Genomic DNA, 22,783 nt, shown 5'->3' with positions numbered 1-22,783 from the left:
GAAAAAGCACAGAAACAGCACTAAGAGTCTAGAACATTCATTCTCTGGAAGCTGCCTTAGCCCTATTCTGGCCACAGTCACAAGCTGTCCAGCTCACACCCTGCAGTGGCCTCTGGTCCGTGGAGACCCCAGCCTAGCTGAGCAGGACAGTAGTGTCATGACTGTACCACAAACCACGCCCCCTCCCCCCTCCCCCGCCCCCTCCCCGGTACAAACCCCCTCCTGACCTGCTCCATCTGCAGCATGACAGAGAGGCCTGAAGCATTAGGTCTGACTCTAATGGCTTCAGGGGAACAAAGGAAAACTTGGCTGGCTGGCCTCTGGGCGGTCCGGTTCCTTAGCAGCCAGTGTCTGTACCTCCAATGTTGGGCAGTTTTTCCCACTAAAATAAGCACTGAGAGGCAAGACCGTGTCCTCTGAACTATTTGCCAAAAACCCCGGGCTGGAAGAGAGCAAGGCTTGATCAAGCACTAACTCCTTCAGTTTTTCAGGTCCTGAGTGAAACTTGAATACTTGTCTACACTTCTGGTCCTTAATAAGCACGGTGGAGGCAAATCTTGTCTGGAGGAAGCCAAAGTCCAACACAGTACTTGGTGAACAGGGAGGCACATGAATGCTGAATGACAGGTGCCATGGGCAAAGCTGAGTCCCACTTGTTCGTCTAGGTTGGGGTCATCCGAGGGAGGCCATCCCAGGGTCTCCTGTCCATGGGCTGGGGAGCAGCAACAATCAGGAGCAAGGGCCCAGCCCACCTCCCCTAGGAGGCAGAGGGAAGGGGGCTGAGTGGTTGTCAGGCATGATCTTCCCTGTCTGCAACGTGGCGGTAGCCAGGAGGCTGGGCCTGCATCCGGAAAAGGACGGTGAGGAGCAGCACTATGAGGAGGAAGAGGATGGAGCCACATACAGCCAAGGCCACAATCACCTCTGGGTGGGGGAGAGGGAGAAAAAGGGCCTATCAGTGTTCTATCTGACAAATATTTGACTATCTACCGTACACCAGGTGCTCTTACAATGGAGACATACATGGGTTAGTGACAAATGCTATAAAGAGAATCAAAGCAGGGGCGCCTGGGTGGCTCAGCCGGTAAGCGTCTGCCTTCGGCTCAGGTCATGATCCCAGGGTCCTGGGATCGAGCCCCGCATCAGGCTCCCTGCTCCGCGGGAAGCCTGCTTCTCCCTCTCCCACTCCCCCTGCTTGTGTTCCCTCTCTTGCTGTCTCTTTCTCTGTCAAAAAATAAAAAATTAAAAAACAAAAAACAAAGCAAAGCAAAGAGAAAAGGATGGAAAGGTAGGTCAGTCAGGGAAAGGATCACTGAGGAAATGACATTTTGACCAGAGACCTGAGTCACTGAGACACTTGGATCTGAGAGAACAGGGTCTTGGGGCAAGGGCGGAGAGGGTGGGTAGACAGGAAGCAAGTACAAATGGCCCTGATGTGGGAAGAAGTCTGGCATATTCTAGGATCAGCTATGAAATCAGTATCACTATAGCAGAGTAAGTGAGGAGCAAACAGATCAGAGCAGAGGATCAGACAAGAAGCACCTGGAAAGCCATGGAGAAGAACGTGGATTTTGTTCTCACTGTCATGGGAAGCCACTGGAAGATTCTGAGAAGAGTAGTGATGTGAACTGATTTTTATACATATATATATTAAAATTTTTATTTATTTGACAGAGAGGAGAGAAGTAGGCAGAGGGAGAAGCAGACTCCCTACTGAGCAGGGAGCCCGATGTGGGGCTCAATCCCAGGACCCCGGGATCATGACCTGAGCCGAAGGCGGACACTTAACCGACTGAGCCACCCAAGCACCCCAAGAGGATATATTTTAAAGGTCAAGCTGATAGGATCTGCTAGTGGACTGGATATGGGGTCTGCGAAAGATGGTATTCAAGAGGGCTCAGGGTCACACTATGCAAGTAGGTGACTAATGTGGCATTTGCTAAGATGGGCAAGCCTGAGGGAAGGGTAGATTTAGGGGTAAGAGTGTTTGGTTTCAGACATATCAACTTGGAGAGATCTCAAGTTAGCAGCTGGATATGTGAGTCTGTAGCTCAGAGAAAAGGTCATGAATCTGAGTCATAAAAGGATAGAACTTTGCATAGAGGTAGTATGTGAAGCCACGAGGTTGGCTGGGATCACCTTGGGAGTGGGCACAGATGGGGAAGGGCCAGGATAAGACCTGGGCCATCCACTGTTTAGTGGGGAGAAAAAGCCAGTAAGAAAGCTAAGTATAAGTCAGAAGAAACACCAGAGAAGCCAAGAAAGTGTCTAAAGAAGGAAAGGTCTATTATATCATGCCCTTGAGAGATGAGAGAAGCTAAGAATTGGTCAGGCTTTGACAAGAGGCGGCCACTGGTCCTTGAGGAAAGTGGCTTCACTGGAGGAGGTGACACAAGGCTGTCTAGCACGAGTGACAGAACAAGCAAAACCAGAGTCTAGGCAAAGGATTCCACTTGCACAGGGATCAGGGACAGAGCGGTGGCTGGAGGAAGATGGGGCCCTGACAGGTCTTCCTTACACTTTCAAGATGGGACTGACCCAGTAGACGGGGAACACTGAGGCCCCACAAGTCCCTGCGGAAGTGAGAAGAGAGGGACCCGGAGTGTCCGTGGAGAGCTTGGCCCTCGGTAGTGGCTCACACCAGCAAGTGAGCTGCAAGATCTGCTGGTGGGAGGATGAGCCCCTGCTCTCCTGGACAGCACCGTTTTCTCAGGGATACGAGAAGGGAGGCCATTGCCTGAGAATGAGGAGGGAGGACGTGAGCGGTGGTCTCAGGGTGGGGAAGTGAGCTGTCTGGGGAAATGAGTGAGGGGGTCAGAGGTGCAGCCGCTCTCTGGAGACCTGTGGGTAGGAACTGAAAGTTGTTCTGGGATGCTCCTCACAGAGGCAGGCACCAGCTCACCTGTGTCCGCGGGGCCGCTCGCCAACTGGCACTCCTGCTGCCAGTCCTTGGGCACGATGGGCTCTGTGAGGTGAAGGAAGTCCTGCAGTGGGCAGCGGTGAGCACAGCCGGGCAGGGCCAGGGGCCAGGGAGCCTTGTTACTTTCATTCCGAAAGTACATCTCCACGGAGAAATTCCTGAGGGTTGACAGGAGACAAGATGGAAGCTGCTCTGCAGGCCTGTAACTGAGCCCTTGGGCTGCCCACAGCCACCACACGAGGGCCCCTCCAGAGGGCAGACCCGTGGCTACACTCACCCATTATCTTCCTGGTACAGTTCAAATATGTGGCAGGAGGCGTAGGGGGCCTGTTCCCCATTGTAGACGTCCAGTGCCATCTGCAGAGCGACCAGGGTGGTATCGTGCTATAAGAGAGGGGAGCTCCCCGTCAGCACCGCGTACCCACCCCCAGCCCCCACACCCAGGCGCTGAAGAGAGGAAATCCAGCTCCCTGCTTGACATCGGCACGTTGGGGACTACGGGAGCTTACCGCAGAGTAAACCAGCAGCTTAGGGAGCTGGGAAGAGGTAGCCATCAGGGTCAGATTCTTCCGTATCTGAGCCAGCAGGACTCCTGAAGGAGAAGAGTCCCCAGGGTCAGTGGCGCCAGCTACCCCCGTTTTCTGACCAGACCTATCTGTGGCCCTTCACCCTCTGCTAGTCCTGGGTCTGATCACCTGCACAGGGAACTCTTCCTAGGGGCATGGGAACCACGCGGGAAACTCTCCAGCACCCCTGTTCTCTAAGATCGTTCACATTTACAGAGGGAAGCAAGATAAAATGAGACATCCGTATTTCAACACAGATCTAGAGACCTGCCCATTTATAAATGAGCTGCAAGGCCCTGTCCGTAACTGAACAATTACTCCAGTCTGGAACAAATAAAAACTTCAGTTGCTTCAGAACACACAAGACGGCGGCTGCGCATGGGAGCTCTGCCACATGCGGGCTCGGGAAGGTGTGACAGCCGGCCCTCCCTTGGGTGCTCGGATCAAGAAACTGGCATCTGTATTACTCTCAGCCTTCTTGCAAAGTGGCCCCTGGTGGCTCTCTGGAGGTAGGTATTCATTTAAGGAGACAGAGGGTCTTCTGACATGGGTGACGCTTAAGAATATGAACGGTAGAAAAGAAGCACACAAACTTGACAGGGGTCATTCTACAGTGACAGAGGAGCTAAGCATTTGGAGCAATGGTGAGACCTCAGTGGCTAACGGGGGAGGTCTGGTTTTAAGGGGCAGAGCGCACCAGAGCTGGAGAAGTAAGTGTGTGAGAAGATTTTTAATGCTGCAGGGTCCTGAGGAGGGGAGTGACGCGCTGCTCTTGTCACTCACCGCCCTGAAGCCGGGCCTTCTCTGCCTGCTCGTAGATCCCGAAGAGGAAGCGGAAGCTGAAGTCCTTTAGCTGGCTCAGACGCTGCATGGTTCGGGGTGAGGCCCAGAGCGGCAGGACCAGCCCGTGTGTTTGCTGTGTATCGCAGTGGGCAGGTTAGCTCCCCAGGCCTAGGCCAGAGCCTCTCCGGGGACAGCTCTCCTCCCCAGCGGGAAGGTGCCTGTGTGTGTGTCAGGAAGGGAGAGGAGAGGAGATGTGAGGCTGAGGGACTGGAACCAGGAGACACGGCGGACAGGACACAGGAAAGGAAGCTCAGGCACGAAAAGCGTGACTCGGCAGAATAGAGTCGGATACCAGGAGAGTTCTGGGTGGAGAGGGGCAAGAACTGCTGACATGTAATAAACCATTTCCCACTCTGAGGTTCTTTTTCACCCACGAGGGAAATTCCTTTGTTTCACAAGAAGCGGCTTGCCTGGACCTCCCCAGGGGGAGTGGTATTCAGGCACTGTATGCTACTTGTCCTGCTCACCTGGGCCTGTGGAGGTGCGAGGGAAGAAAGGCCATACCGGGGACCCTAAGTGGGCTCACCTCACAGAAGAGTGTGTCATAGACATTCCAGACAGTCTCCAGTGTCACGTCTGTAAGCCCTGTCTCGTTGGCCACCATATCCAGAAATTGCTATGAAAAATGGATCAAGGGGATGAGTACTGCCCTGGGAGAAAGGACCAGTGTGCTGACCTCCACCTCAACCCCACTCACTGCATTCTGAATACTCTCATTCTGATACTCTGGTGTCTGTCGGGTCTCGTTCTGCAGCTGCTCGTAACGGGGACATGGGCCCAACGGGAACTTCAGCAGCTGCAGACCAAAGTGGGGAAACAGAGGCAGGGAAGGAGTTGGGGATCGATAGGCTCATGGCCAGAGTCACCCCTCTCACCGCCTCCAGGGAAGGGCTGGCCAGTCTTACCCTATCCTCAGCGATGGGCACCGTGTGGACGGGGATAGGTTGCCAAGAGATATTTGGGTTGAAACGCTGCATCCCGTTGGGAGGGAAGAGTCCAGCCAGGTTGGCCTCAGCACTCATGAGAGTACGGTCAAAGTCTGTGCTTCGCACGTAAACCTGCAGAGGACAATACCAGTCGCACCTGTGGGGGTGGGGTGGGCGAGTTTTGGCCCCTCGGTGGGGCCGTAGCGGAAGCACCTGTTCTTGATGGTTACCCAGCAAACTGTGGCCCTCTCCCCTTCTCTGACCTTCCTTGTCCCTCTACTCAGCAAAGGCCCAAACACTCAGCTAGGGGCTAGCTGTCACCACTCTGTGAAGAACTCCTGTGGGAATGGCTCTAGTTCAAATGCCTTCCCAGTCCCAAGGGCTTAGTCACTAAGGTTGTCAGTTCTGTCTCTCTGTCTGGTTTTCTAACAACGCCTATCTCCCTATCAACATCAGGGTCCTTGAGGGCAGAAACGGTCTCCAACCACACATACCCCTTTATGAAGTGGCTTAGAGATCAGGGAGAGGAAAGAAGGAACAGAGATAATTGCTTGTGCAAAGGGAGGAGGAAGCAGTGGGGCAGGGAACAATAACATCGAGAGACTCTTGAGATGCCTGTGGCCCACAGTGGTAACCAGAGGAACAGCGATCCCCATCCTTGGGTAGAGGGCCTCAAGGAGCTGCAACACTTGCCAATCTTCCCTGACACGCCTTCTCTACATGTGATCCCTGCTCTTTATCTCTTGGCCCTGGGCGGTTTATCATCTGTCACCCTCACTACATTCTAAGCTCCACAAAGACCGAGATCATATCTGTGTGGTGCACCATTACATGCCAAGTGCTAGCACAGTGCTTTGCCCTTAGTAGGTACTCAATAAGCCTCTTGGATGGAAAATCCAGGTTATTTCAAAGAATCAGAAAAGACTTTGCCAGGCCCTTAAGTCTGAGCTTGGATGCTTGATCTGTTTTGCCCTTTCAAGTCAAGGAGGGGCAACTTGGTCTCTAGAACTGTTCTACACAGCTCTTGGATGTCTTGTCCTGTAGGTGTAACCAAAAATGCGTGGAAGGAGGCCAGAGTGCCCCAGGCTCCCTGAGGGCAGAGGGTGAGAACAGCAGGTTCCATTTCCCTTGTCTCTTGAGCTCCCAGCCTTACCTCTTGCCGGTGGTACGAGGTGTTGAGAAAGCCGTGGTAGCGCTGCCGCAGAGCCTGGCCCAGCTCCCAGTGCTGCTGCATCCCCTCCTGTGGGCAAACCCAAGAGTTAACAGGGAAGGGACAGCTGCAAGTCCCACAGGGCTTAGGCACTGTTGCTTTCCAAATTTACCCTGGCTGGAAGAGGGAGTGGGTTAATCTGATCACAGAAGTCATTTATTAAGTGGCCCATTGTGTATGGCACCTGTCCTGGGCACAGAGGAAAGTAAGGTTAAGAAATCTGGTCAAAGTCAGCACCTACAAGGGAAATGACAGTTTGGTGGGGCCCCCAAGTTCTGTAGCCTGCTCTCGAGGCCACTCATTCTACAGCACCCCCCGGAGTGGGGGCTGGCTTCCCACCCACCTTGGTTAGCTGACCAAACCCCTGAGGCCACTCGTCTTCCTGATAGGGGTCCTTGGGATACGTCTTCACTGGCGAACGGTCTCCATGTCGGTACAGCTGAGGAAAGAAAATGGTTTGCCTACAGGTGAGAAGATTCCTCGATGGGGACACAGAGCCCACCTCTGCCCCCTGTAGGGGAGGGAAGCCCTACTCCTGTGAAGCCTTAACTCTGCCCACTGCAAAAGACCCCCAACTCAGAAGTCAGTAACTTTGAACAGGTTCCAGAGATTCTAATTTGGCCAACCAATGCCCCTGGAGACCATAGGCGAAGCCAAAGACACAGGTGGGAAAGAGAAAGAGAAAGGAAAGCAATGCAGGTGATGGGGGAAATAGAGGGAAAATCACCAAAGGCTTAAGGGTGAAGGGTGCGTCTCTTGACCGTTCTGTAACAGCCCTGTCCCAGGACAGACTCACCCGACCTATGCCCTGATATGGAAGTACTTACACCCTGCCTGCTCCCCGAAAAGAACTCGGGCTCCCCACCAATTCCGAACCGGACCCCCACCCTCCAGGCCGGTCGTCTCCTCCTAAACCGGCTTCAGCTCCGTGAAAGACCCCGACCCCAGCACAAGCCCCGCCCCTCCCTCCAACAGCGGGCCTGTGCCCTTCCAGCTCTGGCGAGCCCTTGGGCCACCGCGTCTCTCATTACCAACGTAACGAAGCGCAGACTCCGGGCCTGGGTGGGGGGCATCACCATCAGGTTCACGCCAAGAAGGAGATGGAGAAGAGCCGCCCCGCTCCACGCAAACTGTCTGCCCGCCATCACCGTTAGAGACTCTGCTGCAAAAAGGCTGGAACCCGCTGCGTGGCACCTCCAGCTGCCGCCCGGACGCACCGGTAAGGACACACGCCGGAAGTGCCTTCGCCGCCATCTTGCTAAAGGAAGGGCCGATGGTGGGAGAAGGAGGAATTTGGGAGGGAATGCGTGTAGGAGGCTCGTGATGCGGCCGGGCGGAGGAGCGTGGGAGTGTAGCGCAACCTCGCGCGGCAGAAGATGCTGAAGACCTCGTCATGGTAAAGGGAACCCCGAGCTCGGGTTGGCCTCTGCCGCGGAGATCCAGTAACAAGGTGGCGCCTGCTGTGGGCCGGACATTGGATGGGAGAGCGAGCGCCCCCTCGGGCCGGGGTGCGGCCGGGCCTGAGCTCAGAGCCAGAGCCGCTGCCGAATTGAGGCGAGGGTTGGGAAGTGTAGGGCGCCCTACTGCCTTCTGGTGGAATTTGAGCCTTGACTCTGGCTCTGTTCCCCGGCGGAGGCCCCGTTTGGTGTAGGGCACAGCGTGTCAACAGTTCTTTGGACTCCCCGAGCTCTTGAGGTTAGTCCCAGTGTAGCCTACAGCTCGAGCCTTTGAGCAAAGCTCCAGGAGACCTCTCACTTTCCCTTCCAGTCCTTTCCCTGCCCTCCCATCCTTCCACTTCCGAGTTTTGGATGTCTTGCAAGGTGTCACGCTTCCTCCGAAACGAGTGGGTTGCACCGTATGTTCAGACTTTGCGAAACCAAAGCAGTGAATCCACCGGGGAGGAATTTCAGACCAGTGGGGAGATCTATAGGGATAAGGGGAAGGAATATATCATAAAGTGGGAGTAAGTGGAGTTTCCACAGAATCAGAGGCCCTCTAGGCATTGGCCGTAAGGATCCAGGTGCAGCCAATTTAGCTTCATGACTTTGTGGCTGAGCTTGGTGTGACTCAGAGCTCCAGGATCACAGGCCCTTGGGATGCTTTGATTCAGATCTGCCCACTGGAAGTAAAATCACTTCAGATGGTTGGAGAAATAAAACCTGATGAGAACTATATGGGATCCAATTAGAACTATTCGGATCCAATTATTTATATATACCTTATTATATATACCTTACAGAGTTGTAATGGAGGAGTGAATAGAAATTGAGAGCTGAAGGATGGGTAGTCAAATAGCTCTTAATCTTCTTACTTATTCGCAAGGGCCTTTATGAATCAGATGGAAATTTACTCCCCTGTCTTCCGGAAAAATGTCCACACACACAAATGGAATTTTGCACATAATCTCAAGAGGTTCATGAAGAACGTCAGTAGTTTTCATAAGTCAGCATCTCTGAATCCCCAATCTAACCTAGTCCCCTTACCTTAAAGGGTAAGGAAACAAAGCCAGAGAGGAACTTGTCCAGGGTCACAGAGTTTAAGAGAAGGGATTAAAACTCAAATTTTCTGATTCCCAATTAGTCTTTGTAATGTGCCACTTCTTGCAGGCTACTCAAACTGCATTGCTAACCCATATTGGGTGGCCCCCAAATACTTTCAATAGAGATTCTGACAAAGGAAACCTTTTCACATTGGTGGGGTTGAATGGGGCACAGCTAACAGGCAAAATTCTGCATAGTAGTGGGAGTTCTTGAGTGTTTCTTTCTTTTTTTTTTTTTTAAAGATTTTATTTATTTATTTGAGACAGAGAGAATGAGAGACAGAGAGCATGAGAGGGAGGAGGGTCAGAGGGAGAAGCAGACTCCCTGCCGAGCAGGGAGCCCGACGCAGGACTCGATCCCGGGACTCCAGGATCATGACCTGAGCCGAAGGCAGTCGCTTAACCAACTGAGCCACCCAGGCGCCCCTTGAGTGTTTCTTTTAGTATATCCCTTACTCTTCTTGCACTGTAGCCAGACCTTTGTGATTTCAGAATGTAAATCTTGGGCTCACTAAATTTTGGCGAGTAGAACAAATTCATCTTTTGCTTTTCTTCCCACTTGCTAAAGTATGTCTGTACCCTTTGTGCCTGCAAGTATCCTATGTAGGAGGGATTGATGGAGCAGATATGATTTCATTTCTGTAGGGAAACACAAATCCAGGAAGAGTGAAGATTATACCACAAGTACATGGTAGAACCAAGAGCTAAGCCCTGGTGTCTTGACCCCCAGCTTCTACATATTTTTTACCAGATGATTCCGTGGTCTGCATACCTTGGTTCCTAACTACAGATGCAAAAAACTAGGCATGTAAATAGATAGATAGGTAGATACAGGGGCCTACCCCAGACCAAATAAATCAGAATCTCTGAAAACGAGGCCAGGTTTGGAAACCACTCTTCCACCCTGTGTTGTCAGAAGCAAACCTAAATCCAGGTGAGTTAACCACTTTTTCCATCTGCGGAGGCAGTTTTGTGTAATGGAGTGAGGTATTTTTTTGTTTGTTTGATTTTGAGTTTGAGCTTTTGAGTCAGTTATACCTGTATTCAAATTTGATATTTGCCCACTTGCTAGTAACTATCTCCTAGGGTTATATATGAGGATAAATAAAATAACACATGCAAAGATAAATATGTGTAGTAATAAAAGTTACTTTTCTCCTTTTTGCCTGGTCTATCATCTCTGAACTCATAGGCCTGGGAAGCAGAAATTCCTGGGTTCTTCTCTATCTTGTGATTGGAGGTTGGGCAGAAGTTGTTTGAGTGCCCTGCAAGATGACCCCCACACTCTGCGTTTTTCCAGAATGGTGAAGGAGGGAGCAAGAACCAGTTTCCCCAGTGTGTCCCTCCAGACCGTACCTTGTGGCCTGCTTCATGGGATTTCAAGTACTTTCAAGGGAATTATCAAGTTGTACATGTGACTGGGAACTGGTGAATGCTCCTCTGTTTTTGCTTCAAGATTCCCCTTGCTTCAAGTAAAAGCCTCTGGAGGTTTAGGGGTCACAAATGTGACCTGGAAGATCCCCAAAGGTTCTAGGATCCCCTAGGAGCCAAAGAAACCTAGGAAAGGCCCTATGGCACTGGGAGGCTTTGCACCTAACACTTGTGGGCTGGTGGGACCATTCTGTGGGGGTGGGTCTGGCAAAGTGAGACATGTGACCCCAGCTGCTGATCATCTGACTACTTGCTCTGGTTTGGGAGAGAAGTCCCAGTGGTTGGCCTGCAGAAACTCTGTGGAGATAGTGCCAGCAGGTTTTGGTCTTCTTCCGTTTTCCTCTCCTTTCCCTTTTCATGGTGGGGGAGGCTCCTGAACCCCTGTAACCTGAAGGGGTAGCTCCGGCAGTAAAGCACAGTCAGTGCTTCCTCCTTCTCTACCTGAGATAAAGTGAACTGACTCCCTGGCTTGGAGGGGACGGTGCCCTGACCTGTTTGCTGAGCAACTGGTGCTAGCCTGGGTCAAGGGGGCTCCAGATGGGGCTCGTGTGTGCTCGCGGGTCCTGGGCTACAGGGAGACTAGGGTGTCAGGAGGGAGAGCTGAGGATCAGGAGTAGATGAGAGAGGTGTTTTCCAGCTCCCAGAAGATAGGTCATCAAGCCCCAGACCACGTTACAGCCCATGTTCCTTGTAACCAGGTGTTGCGGTGACATCTCTGGCTATACTTCTGGGGGTGGGGAAAGGTGGAGGAGGAACTGGATGGATGGTGTAGATGCTGGGACAGGATGGTTGCAATTTCCCAGGGCTTGGAGTCCCTGGTGTCTACTTTCCAGAACAGCTGGGGCCTTGTGAAAATCAGGAAAGGAACACATGCAAGAGGAATGGAGAGCCTTGTGCTCGTGACTCAGAGATGCTCAGACAAGGGTGGTGGCCTTATGAGGCGATGATCTTGTGATAAGAGGGAACAAGAGCTAAAACTGGAGGCAGAACTTTGAGATGGGGGGGGTGTCAGAGGGGCTTTTCTGACATGTGAAAGTGAATACATGGGCAGATTTTGCAACACCATGCAGCCTGCTGCCTTCTCAAGTCTCTGCTCTCCAACCCCGCCTGTTCCCCCGCCCCACCCTGTGCTTCCTCCCATCTCTCACCAAGCTCCTTCTCTGTTTCTGCTTTCCCTGTCCTTCTCCCATCCTGTTCCTCCACACCCTCTGTCCACTCTTTCCCTTTTCCCTCTCTTCCCTGGTGCCCTGTTCATCTGGTTCAATCCCTCTGGCTGCCTGCCCTGGCCCTCTGTCCTTCTGTCCTTTAATGTGGGGCCCATGGGAACTGGAGTTCACAGCAAAACAGGAAGAGCCTGGGAGCAGGAAACTGGGAGCAGGGCAGGGGGTGAACAACCAGCAGTAACCTCAGTTCCTCGCCTCCCACATCTGGACTGAAGCATCCCCAGGGTGCTCTGTCTCTCCCATTGCAGCCCACCAGCCCTAGCTTCTCCCATCTTAGTGCTTCACTGGTCCCCCTGACCTGAGAGGCAACCAGACGAGTATTCCTGGACTCGGACACAGGAGAAAGAGCGAGCACAGGGACTAGAGTGAGGACATCTGGATGCTGATCCCAGCTTGGTCACTAACTGTGTGTGGTCTTGGAAAGGGCCCTCCCATGAGCTCAGTGCTCTCTGTGAAATGGTGCTCCTCTTATTTACCCTCCCTCCTTGTTGGGGCTGCTTTAAGGACCAAAAGAGATAGTGAGGGGTTTGTATATGGAAACAAGCACTGGAAGGTTAACAGTGTACAGATTTGAGGTGATGGGAAGACCTATAGATGAAAGAATTGAGAGAGGAATGATAACTGCTACCATTTCTTCAACACTTACTATGTGCCACACATTGAGCTATGTAATATGTGGTTTCCTTCTCATGACAACCTTATGTGGCAAAAACCATTATTAATATCATCCCTATTTTAAAGGTAGGGAAACAGGTTCAGAGACATTATGTAACTCATTTAACCAAGATCATAGTTACTAAGAGGCAGAGGCAAAGCCAGGCCCAGAACTCAGGTGCTAAATCAACATGATGAGATTAAATGAACTAGAGTTAACAGGTGTAGAGGAGGATCATACTATTTTTCTTGTTCACCTATTCATTTAACAAACAGGAACATAGTACCTACTCTGTTGCCTGCTCTGTGATAGGCCCTGTTCCGTGGGCTACAGGAGAGATAAAATCAATAAAACATGGTATCTCCCTTCAGGGATGGATCTCATGTTCCAGGGAACAGGGCAGGACAGCTATGGCTATAAGTTGTGGTAGATGCTGGATAGAACCTACCATCACTTCAGATGGAACGGTTCCCAGATGTGAGAACCTGCATACCTTCCCAGGTCCATCCTGGGCTGGCACCTGGGTCACCTGCCATCTCCGCCCCCACCCCCATCCCAGGCCTGCCATTGCTCACATCTCAGTGGCCCCTGCAGGGTACCGCCACTCAGAGACTCCCTGGAAGGATAAGCACCTGCCTCTCCATCCCTGGAGTTATACTAGTTTGGCTGAGGCCTGGGGCTAGTGGGGGGAGCTTTTTGGCCCCTTCCCAGAGGCAGGGGAGGAGGAGGGAGGCTGGGAAAGCAGGCTGGGGCTCAGTGTCGCAATTCCGGGCAGTGCCGGGACCTTTGCTCTACGAGGTGTCTATGGACCGGAGGGAACACCGACTGTGGAGGCTGCCGGGATTGGGGTAGGGGTGCTGGGGAGGCAGTCCTGTAAGAGCAGCTAAGAGCCACCGGGGTGAGGAGAGGAAGGGGAGAGACGTGGAACTGGGCTGGTTTACAGGGAAATGCGACTATCATGGTTGGGGGCCAGGCGGGGGGGGGGGGGCGGGGGGCGGTAGGGGTGAGGCTGGGCTGAGGGGGCGGGTGGGCGGGCTGGGGAGGAGTCAACATGGTGGGGAAGCTGCCCCGTGGGTGTGGGGGGCGGCGGCCAGGGCTCTGGTCAGTTGTCTCCGCTCTGCCGAGCAGGAAGGAGAAGTGGCCCGACCCCTTGGCAGTCGCTCCCCGCAGCCTTTCCCCACATTACTTCCCTGGGGCTCCGGTCCCTTACTTGCTCAGCTCCGGCTCGGCTCCGCCAGCGTGAGGCCTCCAGACAGGGGATTGCACCGTCCTCCCCTCCCAGCAAGGGGGCTCCAGAGACTGCCCCAGCCAGGCAGTCTGGTGGCCTGGGGGATTCGGTGGGTCTGCTCCTCAGCACTGGCCTGGGGCTCTGTGTGTGAGTCTGGGATGGGGGGGGGTACCCTGTAGATCTTAGAAAGGGATCTCTGGGGAGAAGTGAAGGATGATGGTGATGGCAGCCCAGGTAGCAACAGGATTCTGTTTAGGTCCCAGAATAATTCCTGAGGGGTTCTGGGGGGAGGGGGTCCTGGCTGTGAAATGGAGCGACTCCTGGAGGCAGGAGGTTTGTTCTGGGACCCTGGAAAGTGACAGCAGTGAAGTTATCTAACAAACAGTCTTACTGGGTGAGTGAGCCTCGATCCCCTGCCCTAGTCCTAGCCAACTTTGGCTGTCCCCAGTGCTGGAGGCGGGGAGAAGGGGCTCTGACAGAAGCTGGGCATATGTGCCCAAACACTCTGTGATGGCCTGGAGGGATCCCCTGGGGGAGAAAAGGTGGCAAGGTGGCCATCTTAGCCAACAGCTAAGACTTTGGTCTCAGAGAGACCAGAGTTGGAATCTTGGCTCTATCATTGCCTGTGTGGCTATAGGCAATTCACTTAATCTCTTTGAACCTCAGTTTCCTCATCTATAAAATGGGCTTAAGAATAGTCATGATATCATAGGCATATCAAGAGGAAGGCATATAAAGCCTTAGCACAGGCTGATATATACATATACAGCAAGTAAATGTTAGCGGGCGTATTAGTACTCGTACGATCAGGAGGAGAAGGTTGCTGAGGCCAGAAAGGAGCCCAGTTCTGAAGACTGTAACATGGGTCATTCCCGCAGGACAGCCTCCTTGGTAATGTCCAGGGCTCCAGGAAGAGATGTCCTTGTGGCTGGAGGCCCCTGTGCCTGATGCTTCTCCCGGTAAGCTTCTTCACTCCAGCCCTCTCCTCTGCGCTCAGGTCCCAGCTCCTCTCCTCCCTCAGGAATCAGCCTCCTTCACTACTTGCCTTCTGCCATGCCCTGGAGAGCAGTCCAGAGTCGTTTTCAGTATTGCCTGCCTCCTTCTGCCCAGACTACCTCCACGCTGGGTCTGGTGCTGGTCCTTCTCAATGTGGGCTTGCTGCTGGGGAGAGTTGGCTTGTCTAGTGCTTACCAGCATTGGCTTTGAAGAGTTCTGTCTGACCTCTGAAGTGGATACACGTCAGCCCCTCAAGGGGACAAAGGTTAACATCCTCATCTAAGGTATTGAGGTGCAGGGGACTGCAAGTGACTAGCCCTAGAGCCCACACAAACTCCAGGGTCCTGCTGCCCTCTAGGGGTAGAGATAAATTTGCAGTTTCCCAGAAGGACGCTGAGGCAGTGGACGGGAGGGGCCTGAGACCCCCCTGTACCTCTCTTTCGGGGCTCAGACTCTGCAGTGGAGCTGTGGGAGCCAAATGCACAAGATGCCGGCAGCCAGGCGCTGGGAGGCAACACTGGCGTCCTCAGGGAGGAAGCCAGCACTCCCCAATCTGCTGGGGGCTCTCTGGGGGCAGGGCTGGAGGCAGCAGAGCCTGCAGTCCTGCTCCCTGGGGTGGATACCCTTCCAGAGTCTACAGGTGAGGAGCTGTTGGATTTGGAGGAGGTAGGGGCCCCCTGGATCTGGGAGGGGTACCTTAGGGCTGTTTACCTTATAAGATCATGGTTAAATCCAAAGGCTTTGGATTCTACTAGATCTGAGTGATCTGAATGTGAAATGTCTCTGCCTTGGGCCTTTCTGAGCCTCAGTTTCCTTATCTGTAAAATGGAAATAATAACGGGACCTATCTGTTACGGTTGTGAGGATCAATGCATATAAAGGGCTCAGGCAGTACCTAGGATGGAATAGCACTTGGCACATGAGAGCTACTTTCTCATAACAGACTAGACAGCATACAGTGAAGGGGATGAAGGTCACTGAGTACTCAGGGCATGCTTTCTCCTTGGAGGAGAACATGAAGGCTCTCCCCTGTATCCAGAGCTGCGTCCACAAAAGCGGAAAAAGGGGCCAGCCCCCAAAATGCTGGGGAACGAGCTGTGCAGTGTGTGTGGGGACAAGGCCTCCGGTTTCCACTACAACGTGCTGAGCTGTGAGGGCTGCAAGGGCTTCTTCCGCCGCAGCGTCATCAAAGGGGCACGCTATGTCTGTCACAGCGGGGGCCACTGCCCCATGGACACCTACATGCGCCGCAAATGTCAGGAGTGTCGTCTTCGGAAGTGCCGCCAGGCCGGCATGCGGGAGGAGTGTGAGTGTCTGGGGACAGGAGTTGGGGGGAGAGGCTGGGGGGAAAGGGGCACCGGGGTGTGAGAGCAGACAGGCAGCTGAGCCTACGGGGTCTTCCTACACGGTCCCCAAGTATGGGTTAAAATTTCTTCCTTGACTTTACCCGATGCTCTCTGCTTTTCTAGAGCCTCAAACTACCCCTCTGCCCCACCCTCGCTTCTTGTCTCCCTCGCTTCTCCCCTCTGCACGTCCAACCCTGTCCTTAGGTGTCTTGTCCGAAGAGCAGATCCGCCTGAAGAAACTAAAGCGGCAAGAGGAGGAACAGGCTCAGGCCACGTCCATGACCCCAAGGGGGTCCTCACCTCCCCAAGTCCTGCCCCAGCTCAGCCCCGAGCAGTGGGGCATGATCGAGAAGCTGGTGGCCGCCCAGCAACAGTGCAACCAACGCTCTTTCTCTGACCGGCTTCGGGTCACGGTAACTGAGGGAACTGGGGCGAGGGGGCTGCGCCCAGAGCGCCCAGCGACTTCTGGATAGCTGACTCAGTGTTGGTTGTTTTTTCCGCCCTTGCCCTGCTGCGTAGCCTTGGCCCATGGCACCCGATCCCCAGAGCCGGGAGGCCCGTCAGCAGCGCTTTGCCCACTTCACCGAACTAGCCATCGTCTCTGTGCAGGAGATTGTTGATTTTGCCAAACAGCTGCCTGGCTTCCTGCAGCTCAGCCGGGAGGACCAGATCGCCCTGCTGAAAACCTCTGCGATCGAGGTGGCTGGCAAGGCCGAGGGTGAAGGGAGCACCAGGGTGGGACTGTCTCTGGCAGGGGCTTCCAGGCAGCCAGGTGGGGAGCCAAGGTGCCCCATGCCAAGACCAGCCTTCTGAGTCCCTGTTTGAGGTCTGCTCCTTATGTGCAGGTGATGCTTCTGGAGACATCTCGGAGGTACAACCCTGGGAGTGAGAGTATCACCTTCCTCAAGGATTTCAGTTATAACCGGGAAGACTTTGCCAAAGCAGGTAAGAACTGAGATCAAAAAAGGATCAGGTTGGATGGAAAGACACTTTTTGTCATCAGGCTCATAGGGACTACAGAGACACAGGCCCAGGGTTTGGGTGGCTGTATGGGGAAGGCTCCACTTGTTTTTCCAAGATAGAAAGTTGGGGTGGTGATAGGCCTCTCTCGCTGTTCCAAAGAGACCCCTGTCCTCTGTTGCATTTGGCCAGTGGTTTTCAGTGCTTCGGGGAACCTGAGGGGCTCCATAGAAGTGTCACCTTAGAGGAGGAACAGAGAGGCACAGGACTGTCTTTCATCCTCTCTTTAGCCAAACAAGAAACTCCATTTAATATTGTGCTTCTGCGTAATGTTTTGCTTGAAGAAATGATTTCGCAGCTAGAAAAAAAAAAAGCTTGAAAACCGTTGCACGGAGCCTTTTAGTATTTACTGATGAACTTGACTGTGCTCTTTAAGGATTGTGTGGACTGATTTTGCCCCCTACTCTTTTTCAGTTGCTTTTTCTGAAAAGCTAAAAACATGCTGAAACATGGCAATTTTAGGGCAGTTTTAGGATAAGAGTAAACACTCCCATCCCCATGCTGTACCTGAGTGTTTTCTCCAAGAATTAGTTCACAATGCTGCTCTTTGCTACTTGCTTGCGGGCTAAGCAATGTTGGTTTCCTCATATTCAATTGTTGGTAATGTTTGTATTATGGGAGTGGGGGTGGGAGAGAATGGAAGGCTGAGAGGGTTTTGGAGAGACTAGAACTTCGGCTCAACAGGAGACCGAGTAGTTGAACACCTGAGGGAGTAGGTCTGTGAAATAGGGCTGAGGCTATGACTCCATTCTCGGGGTTGGTAGGTCCTGGTTTCCAGGGCAGAGCTCATAATCTTCTCTGGTTTCTGGTGACACAGAGCAGCTCATATGCCTCTTGTTCCAACACAGGCCCCTCCAGTGAACTTTCTAGGAAGGCCTCCCTTAAATTCTAGGGCATGGCCGAGCTCTGTGGGCATCTCCTGCCTTCTGTAGGGCCCCGTGGTGCTGCTGGAGTGTGTAGGCACCTAATGGGGCAATTTGATGACTTTCTCCAGCTTTCAAAGCCCAGCCCTGCTCCCTTTATCTGCCTGGTCCCCAAATGCTTATTATCCCCGTCCTTCCAAAGCATGGCCGCCGCCTCCTTCCGAACACCCTCCTTTCTGAACCCTTTGCCATTCTCATGTCTACGGTGTTGCTTCAGCACTTGTGGACTCGTGCCATCTGAATCAGCACCTATTTATCGATTTCATTGACGTAAGCAGTTTTGATGCCATCATGTTTGCCTTTCTTTTTGTCAGTGAGGTCTTGGGGAGGAGGGGCAGGGCCTCTCTTTTGTCCGGTCTCTGTCCATCTCTGCATCCGCTACCGTGTGCTGCATGCGGCGGACAACTCAGGATGTGGATCCATAGCAGCGGAGGCGCGTGTTCAGCAAGCATGAGCGGCCCTGGGAGGGCGCACGGCCCAACTCCAGAACCTCCCCATCCTCTCTGTACAAAGGGGCCGTTCAGCACATTTTGAGGCTCAACACTCCACCAAGAAAGGCTTTATAAAATGGCACTTATCCATTAAATGTCTCAACTGTCTCAACACACACTTGATAAACATCAGGGTGAAAGTACAGGAAGTGACTAATCAGGAAGCCTCGAATGGAAAAGTTAGCAGATGGCTGCTAAAAGAAATCTGAGAAAGCCTAGGGGACAGGGTGGGGTGGGTAGCCTTTGTAATGGGAGAAGTGTTCTTTAGATGTCATGACTGTAGGTCATGGTTTGTTGAACTTTACCCTCCTCGGCAAGAAGACTGGTTCTATGTTTTACATTTACTCATTCATTTATTCATTCATTTACTAATTTAACAAACACTTATATAGTAGTTTACCATTCTAAGAACCCATTATGAGGTAGGTACTATTATTATCTCCATTTTACAGATGGAAAAACCAAGGCCCAGAGAGCTTAAATAACTTACCCAAGGTCACACAGCCTAATAAATGGTCGAGCCAGGACTCAAACCCAGGCAGTGTGATGTCACAGTCCATGCCCTCAACCACGTTGCTATGTTCCTGCTGGGACGTGAAACATGAAATGTATCTCTGGTATTCAAATAAGTAAGGCCAATTGCCAGTGAAAAAGTTTTCTTTGTAAACAAAAACAAGCATTGCCTCTATTTCTAGTCATGTGGGGCCCTGGAGAATTCCAGGAATAGCAGGTATTATCATTGAATCCAGCACCTCCTGTGGGCCAAGCACAGCACTACATGCTTTGCCTGCTTTGTGATTTCACCATCACCACAGTCTTTTAAGTTCAGATAGGACTCCCAGCTCACAGAGGAGGCTTAGAAAAGTTAAGAAACTTGCCTAATGTTGCCCAGCAGAGCCCTGAAGACTTCTTAGCGAGTTCCTAACAGTCCTAAGTTGAGGAGTTGGAGGAGAGAAGGAAGTTCCTGCTGCCCGTGCTACATGTCCCAGCCTCCCTTCTTCCTCTCCAGGGCTGCAGGTGGAGTTCATCAACCCCATCTTCGAGTTCTCCAGAGCCATGAATGAGCTGCAACTCAATGATGCCGAGTTTGCTTTGCTCATTGCCATCAGCATCTTCTCTGCAGGTGCGAGGAGGTGCAGGCGGGAAAAGGGGCAAGAGATTTGCACCAAAGGGGGCTGCAGGCCCCATAGGGCAGGAATTGTGCGAGTGGAAGCCCTTGCTGTGCTACTTTGGGGAGGGGCTGGGTGGGGCATGTCCATATATTTGGGGTTATGATTTGGGGTATGGAACTAAGACCTTGGCCAGACCTGCTCCTCAGCTCTGTTGGTGACCTATAGACCGGCCCAACGTGCAGGACCAGCTCCAGGTAGAGAGGCTGCAACACACATATGTGGAGGCCCTGCATGCCTACGTCTCCATCCACCACCCTCATGTGAGTCTCCCCCTGCGTTTCCCCCCTTTTCCTCCTCCCCACAGACTCATCCCCTGACACCTACTTTCCCTTCAAGAATCCTTCCCTGACTACATCTTGCACAGACAATTCACTACCTTTCCCACAATTCCCCTACCCTTGCCCTCTTCCCTGGGGAGAGACAGAAACTGTACTTGTCTCTCTCCTTCCCCCAGGACCGACTGATGTTCCCACGAATGCTCATGAAACTGGTGAGCCTCCGGACACTGAGCAGTGTCCATTCAGAGCAAGTGTTTGCACTGCGCCTGCAGGACAAAAAGCTTCCCCCGCTGCTCTCTGAGATCTGGGATGTGCACGAATGACGGCTCTTCCACCCACCCCTCACCCCCCATATCTTCTGTTTTCTGGGCTGGAAGGCTGAGGCGCCTGGCTGCTTTCTAGAGGTGAAGCAGACTGAGAAGGGCAAACATTCCTGGGAGCCGGGCAAAGGAGATCCTCATGTGGCATTAAAGGAGAGTCAAAGGGTTGGGAGTTTGTGGCTGCTGGGCAGTGGAGGGTCCTGCTAAAACTGTGCTCCATTTGAAGACTGTACTGCCCCAACCACATGGATGGGCCTGGGGGCCACTTTGCACAAGGTTCTCCAGCGCCCTGCCCGTCCTGCCTCCACCACTTCCTGTTTTCCCCACAGGGCCCCCAGAGAAATTCTCCACTGTCACTCTGCGGCTTGGCCATAAATGCCTCGGGGCTGCCTCACTGATAGGTCTGGCGCTGTTTGTACAGAAAGACCAAAAGGAAGATAGAATGAGAGAAACCATTTCTCTTAGGGGTGGGGGCACGGCCACGGAGGAGGAAACCGTCCTTTAGGATCTGCCTCCAGACGCAGAAGAGGGAGATAAGTCACAAGTGACAGCCTTGGCAGTGAGAGGGGACCTCCTTTTACTAGTCCTATGAGGGTAAATGAAATGCTGAGGCTTAGATACCCCTTTCCCGTTTAATGATCCAGGTGGGATCCGGTTGTCTTTCTGAAGGGGAGTGTGGGTGAATTTTCAGAACCTAACACCTCAGTCGTGCATCTGTCTTCGTGCGCGCCCCCATAATACCTCGGGTTTGTGTTGGTACCTAAAAAAAAAAAAAAAAAAAGGCACAACAGTCCGTGCTCTAGAGCCCCAGGCCCTGTGGGACGGGAAGACAAGTGCCCTGAGGCCAGGGGGAGGCTGCCCCGTCGTGGGTTGGGCCTGTCAGAAGGGCTGGACTCCATTTCCCAGAGGACACCGCGGCGCCGTTCACGCCCCCTTCACTCTGCGCGCTCCCGTGTAGGTGAGACTGCGGCCGGGCCTTCCGGCCTCGGTCCCCCCCGCCGTCCCTGAATTGGTAGGCTCCACCTCCGGGAGAGCCGGCTTTGCAGCCCCGGCTGCTGGGCACTTCCAAGCCGCTAGCGGGGGGAGGGAGGGTGAGGTGTGGGGGCCGCTCAGAAAGTCTCAGGAGCAGTTTTATCTTGAGAAGTCGCTTCCAGATCATTATACATCTCGTCGAAATGGGCTCTATTACCATGTCAAATTAAAATTTCTTTGTGCAACCTAAACAAAAGGTATTCCTTTGGGTCCTCCCCGTGGCACGCTTGGCGCTGGGCTGGCCCAGCGCGCCCCATCGCCTTCCCACTCCCACACGGATAGGTGTGTGCGTAGCCGCCTTTCTCCCGAGGTTGGCTCCACCCTTCAGCGCTCGGCTTGGTGCAGCCCTGTACCACCCCTCCCCACCGTGGTGCGTGGTACAGCCCCCGGCCCCCTCATCCTCCCCCTCCCTCACCGGCTCCGAGTGGTACGCGCCCCCCGGTGCAGACACGGAACTGGCGCGCGCTCGCAGCGGCGCTGGCGCCGGCGAGCTTCCGACGCTCAGCTGCTGGGGTCCGTCTGGCTGGGCCTGGCCGGTTCCCCAAGGCTCGGGAGGTAGGAAGGTCAGGCCACTGGGGGTCCTGGAAGGGTTTGGGACGGGGCTCCCCGGGGGGAACGGGCTTTGAGAGGAAACGGGGGCTCTAGGGGGAAGCCGCCTCTGAAGAGGCCCTAAAGAGTGTGGGGAGGGGGCACGGGGTCTGGAGGGGAAGCGGGGCGGTCCGTAGGGAAGGGGAAGGGGCTAGAAGTGAGGGCGCTCGGAGCCGCCGAAGAGGTGCGGGCTGCCGGACTGGGCTCAGCTCACGGCGGCTAGGCTCGGTTCCTGCCGGGCTGGCGGGTGGCGCTGGTTCGGGGCGTGGGCGGGGGAGAACTGTCCAGCAGGTGAGGGGGCGGGCAGAGCTGTCTTGCTGGGGACCGAGCCGGGATAAGCACCTGGCGCGCGCGGGTGCGCGCGCGCGCCTGAGTGTGCACCTTGTATTTGATCACGGTTTGGAGATCATGTTTGGTTTTTTTTGAAAAAGAAAAAAATTGTTTTTGGTGTTTCAAAACAGGCTTTTTGGAGAGTCGAGATACCATTTCATCTTTCCTGCAACTGCTTCCCTCCCCATCCTCGTGCATCTCTAAATTGTTCCTCTTCCTGTCCTCCCCTCTTCTCCAACCCTGCCAATTGCTTGCCTCATTGCTCTCATTCTCCCCGACGCTGACCGGTCTCTCCTGATGCGCTTGCAAGGTCACTGCCTGGGTAGGAGGGGAGAGAGTCTTCTGTTGTGCTCACGTCAGCAAATATGTCATCTCGCTCTCCGGTTCCTGTGGTTTTACTATGACATTCTGTCCCCCAAACGAAGGACTAATCCAAAGCGTTGCTAAACGTGGCCATTTGTAGGCTGAAAAGACATAGAGAACTTAAAGGTCTGTGGATTCTAAATCTGCGTCTGGATGGAGTGGATGAGGAAGCAGATAGGTATGCGTTTTGAGCTTGATGGGGAATATAGGAGCTGAGAACCAGGGACTCCCGATTAGTAAACATGGTTGAAGCAAAAGGCAGAGTCTGAGTCTGGGTTGATATGAAGACAGGATGTGAGTTATAGGTGATGCTAGTCTTTCTGGGGAGGGGAGAGAATGTGGAGAAAAGCCTATCTCTACAATCTGAATAACCGGAGGTGGTG

At 53.4% G+C, this 22,783-nt stretch overlaps 3 protein-coding genes across 90 annotated transcripts in view; 2 read left to right on the top strand and 1 right to left on the bottom strand.

Moving 5' to 3' along the window:
* Window positions 1-21: 21 nt before the first annotated feature.
* ACP2 (acid phosphatase 2, lysosomal) lies at window positions 22-7,632 on the bottom strand. 3 transcript variants are annotated; one of them, XM_045893763.3, is made up of 11 exons: window positions 7,497-7,632; window positions 6,809-6,904; window positions 6,409-6,495; window positions 5,235-5,387; window positions 5,027-5,125; window positions 4,856-4,945; window positions 4,270-4,402; window positions 3,430-3,512; window positions 3,198-3,304; window positions 2,903-3,078; window positions 22-924 (listed from the first exon to the last, which is right to left on the bottom strand). In XM_045893763.3, the coding sequence occupies exons 1-11, from the start codon at window positions 7,608-7,610 to the stop codon at window positions 791-793; spliced, it is 1,272 nt and encodes a 423-aa protein (XP_045749719.1). In that variant the 5' UTR covers window positions 7,611-7,632; the 3' UTR covers window positions 22-790. The 3 variants fall into 3 exon arrangements, with proteins under 3 accessions (XP_045749719.1, XP_064432582.1, XP_064432583.1); XM_064576512.1 differs by having other exon boundaries at window positions 3,198-3,277; XM_064576513.1 differs by lacking the exon at window positions 7,497-7,632 and adding an exon at window positions 7,293-7,341.
* Window positions 7,545-20,093, top strand: NR1H3 (nuclear receptor subfamily 1 group H member 3). 39 transcript variants are annotated; one of them, XM_054511935.2, is made up of 11 exons: window positions 7,735-7,861; window positions 13,532-13,650; window positions 14,420-14,500; window positions 14,989-15,177; window positions 15,547-15,843; window positions 16,088-16,296; window positions 16,403-16,582; window positions 16,729-16,828; window positions 19,327-19,440; window positions 19,655-19,749; window positions 19,944-20,093. In XM_054511935.2, exons 3-11 carry the CDS (start codon window positions 14,458-14,460, stop codon window positions 20,088-20,090), a joined length of 1,374 nt encoding a protein of 457 aa, XP_054367910.1. In that variant the 5' UTR covers window positions 7,735-7,861; window positions 13,532-13,650; window positions 14,420-14,457; the 3' UTR covers window positions 20,091-20,093. The 39 variants fall into 39 exon arrangements, with proteins under 39 accessions (XP_045749709.1, XP_064432578.1, XP_064432569.1 ...); XM_045893751.3 differs by lacking the exon at window positions 7,735-7,861 and adding an exon at window positions 11,588-13,161 and having other exon boundaries at window positions 14,425-14,500; XM_064576485.1 differs by lacking the exon at window positions 7,735-7,861 and adding an exon at window positions 11,588-13,161.
* MADD (MAP kinase activating death domain) overlaps window positions 16,729-22,783 on the top strand; it is a 45,103-nt gene continuing 39,048 nt past the window's right edge. For 44 of the 48 annotated variants that reach the window (XR_006793803.3, XM_054511934.2, XM_054511930.2 and 41 more), the window contains exon 1: window positions 21,534-21,674. The gene's annotated coding sequence lies outside the window, so the exon portion shown is untranslated. Of the gene's footprint in view, window positions 16,829-19,656; window positions 19,750-19,943; window positions 19,980-21,533; window positions 21,683-22,050; window positions 22,579-22,783 lie in introns of those variants that run through there. The other 4 variants (XM_064576473.1, XM_064576475.1, XM_064576474.1 and 1 more) reach the window with 4 other exon arrangements.

The sequence above is a fragment of the Mirounga angustirostris genome, unplaced genomic scaffold (assembly GCF_029215605.1).
Source record: "Mirounga angustirostris isolate CCGP_5_RB_7025 unplaced genomic scaffold, mMirAng1.0.hap1 SCAF_13, whole genome shotgun sequence".
Classification (NCBI taxonomy): domain Eukaryota; kingdom Metazoa; phylum Chordata; class Mammalia; order Carnivora; family Phocidae; genus Mirounga; species Mirounga angustirostris.
Note: the sequence above shows the minus strand (reverse complement) of the source record. Positions and strands in the feature narration are given on the sequence as shown.